Source organism: Aplysia californica, unplaced genomic scaffold (genome assembly GCF_000002075.1).
Source record: "Aplysia californica isolate F4 #8 unplaced genomic scaffold, AplCal3.0 scaffold00087, whole genome shotgun sequence".
NCBI lineage: Eukaryota > Metazoa > Mollusca > Gastropoda > Aplysiida > Aplysiidae > Aplysia > Aplysia californica.
Genome location: NW_004797357.1, coordinates 93,426 through 95,570, shown reverse-complemented (window position 1 = coordinate 95,570; position 2,145 = coordinate 93,426). Strand labels below are relative to the sequence as shown.

Genomic DNA, 2,145 nt, shown 5'->3' with positions numbered 1-2,145 from the left:
AGAGAGAGAGACTCACACAGACAGACAGGCAGACAGACAGACAGACAGACAGACACACAGGTACAGACTTTCTAATAGTGGCTTAAATTGAGGCATGCGTTGCACAGGCTCTAGCAGATGGTCGAGGGGGGGAGGGAGATAGAGAGACGTGGGAGAGAGAGTGAGAGATAGAGAGAAAGAGAGAGTGTGTGTGTGTGAGAGAGAGAGAGAGAGAGAGAGAGAGAGAGTGGGGGGGAGAGAGAGACAGAGAGAGAGACAGAGGGGAAAGAGAGAGAGACCGAGGCAGAGACCGAGACAAAGACAGAGAGAGAGACTCACACAGAAAGATAGACAGACACACAGACAGACAGACAGACAGACACACAGACACAAACTTTCTAAGAATAGCTTATATCGAGGTACGCGCTGTACAGGCTCAAGCAGATGGTTTAACAACGTCAGCTTCTTGCACCTTTCAAGTTTCTGAAATTAGAAAGTTCCAAATTAAGCTTTTCTAGGCTAATAATAGATAATAGATAGCATTTCTATAGCGCAAATCCCTACTCAACAGCAAGCTCTGTGCGCTTCACAATTTATTGATAATAATAGATAGCATTTGGGAGGCGTGCTAACACAATGAGTTACTTCTCGCAATCAGTGAATGGAGATATCTGCCAAAACTCAACACAAGGGTCATATTTATAGACTCTAAACTTTTATCATTTCATACTGATAAATTGTAAAACTTCAACCTATAAATTTGATGTTTTTTCCATCGGTCTAATATCTGAGAAGTAACTCATTTTGTCAGATTACTTCACATTTGTATAGCACAAATCCCTACTCAACAGCAAGCTCTATATTATGCACTTCACAATCTATTCTATTACTATTACCCCAGTAGACCCAAGAGCTTTTTGAAACAACCTCAACTTCCTGGGAAGCAAACAGTGCAAGCAGCGATTTATAGGCGCTAAAACACTAACATGCAGACAAGATCTTTCGCTGTCTATGGCCAGGTACCCATTTTCACCTGGGTGAAGTGAGGAAAATTAATGAAAAGTGCCTATCCCAAAGACACAACGTCGGGCCTGCATGTGGCTCGAACCCCCGAACACGCAACCTCACGATTACGAGTTCAGTAGCTTAATCACTAGGAAAGAAAAAGCAGCAGTTCCCTGTTGTAGATCAGGCATAGTTATGAGCGTGACATGAGTCAGCCCATTTACAATTCTACTGTGCTTGAACGAGAAATGTCCCCACTTTGGGAATGGCCTAAAGACACTACAGTCAGAGGCACTACCCCGGGGGGGACCTCAAACTTTAAAAAACTTTCTCAGCCCAGTGAGATATCCATTGGATGTGACAGTCATGGTTTTTACCATCCTTGTCAGGGAACCAGAACGCGCCGATCATGCCCCTGTAGTAGAACGTTTTTAAAAAAGTAAAATTTTGCGTTTTACCCAATTTTGGTTGAAATTTTCAAAACTTGATATTTCTTGAACACTTATATCGATTTACTTCATATTTTAAGACTTCATGTCTTCATGGTTGAATTTTGTTCACTTGAAGTTTTGATGAAATTAGTGCAAAGATGATTGAGTTATTGCCCTTTAAGTGGGTCCTCTTTTTTTTAGACATCCTGCACTAAAATATTTTTTAAAATGATACGCATCTGATTTCACCGCCTTGTGACCCAAATCAGAAACTTACCTCAATTTCTTTGACAGCCCTGGCAAACTTTTGACACCTTCCCAAAAGATCTCTCAGCAGTTTGCTTGCCACGGGGAAATTACTGACATATTCCGAGTACATTTTGAGCAAAGGGGCATACTTCTTGGTGACATCCCCTATCTTAGGTTTCTCTGACCTTGGTGCAAAGACAGAAAATGATAGATGGATGAACGGATGGATGGATGTGTATATGGATGGATGGATGGACGGATGGATGGATGGATGGATGAATGTGTAGATGGATGGACGGACGGATGGATGGATGGATGGATGAATGTGTAGATGGATGGATGGATGGATGGATGGATGTGTAAATAGATGGATGGATGGAAGGATGGATGGATGGATGAATGGATGGATGAATGTGCAGATGGATGGATGGATGGATGGATGGACAAATAGATGGGGGAACTGGCAGATACTGGATAGATG

At 42.3% G+C, this 2,145-nt stretch overlaps 1 protein-coding gene across 1 annotated transcript in view; it reads right to left on the bottom strand.

Annotated features, from left to right (window-relative positions):
* LOC101863251 overlaps window positions 1-2,145 on the bottom strand; it is a gene marked incomplete at its 5' end in the record, with an annotated part of 62,352 nt that overhangs the window by 28,988 nt on the left and 31,219 nt on the right. The window contains 2 exon segments of the mRNA XM_013080460.2: window positions 375-462; window positions 1,693-1,849. Of these exon segments, the coding sequence (XP_012935914.1) occupies window positions 375-462; window positions 1,693-1,849 (245 nt within the window).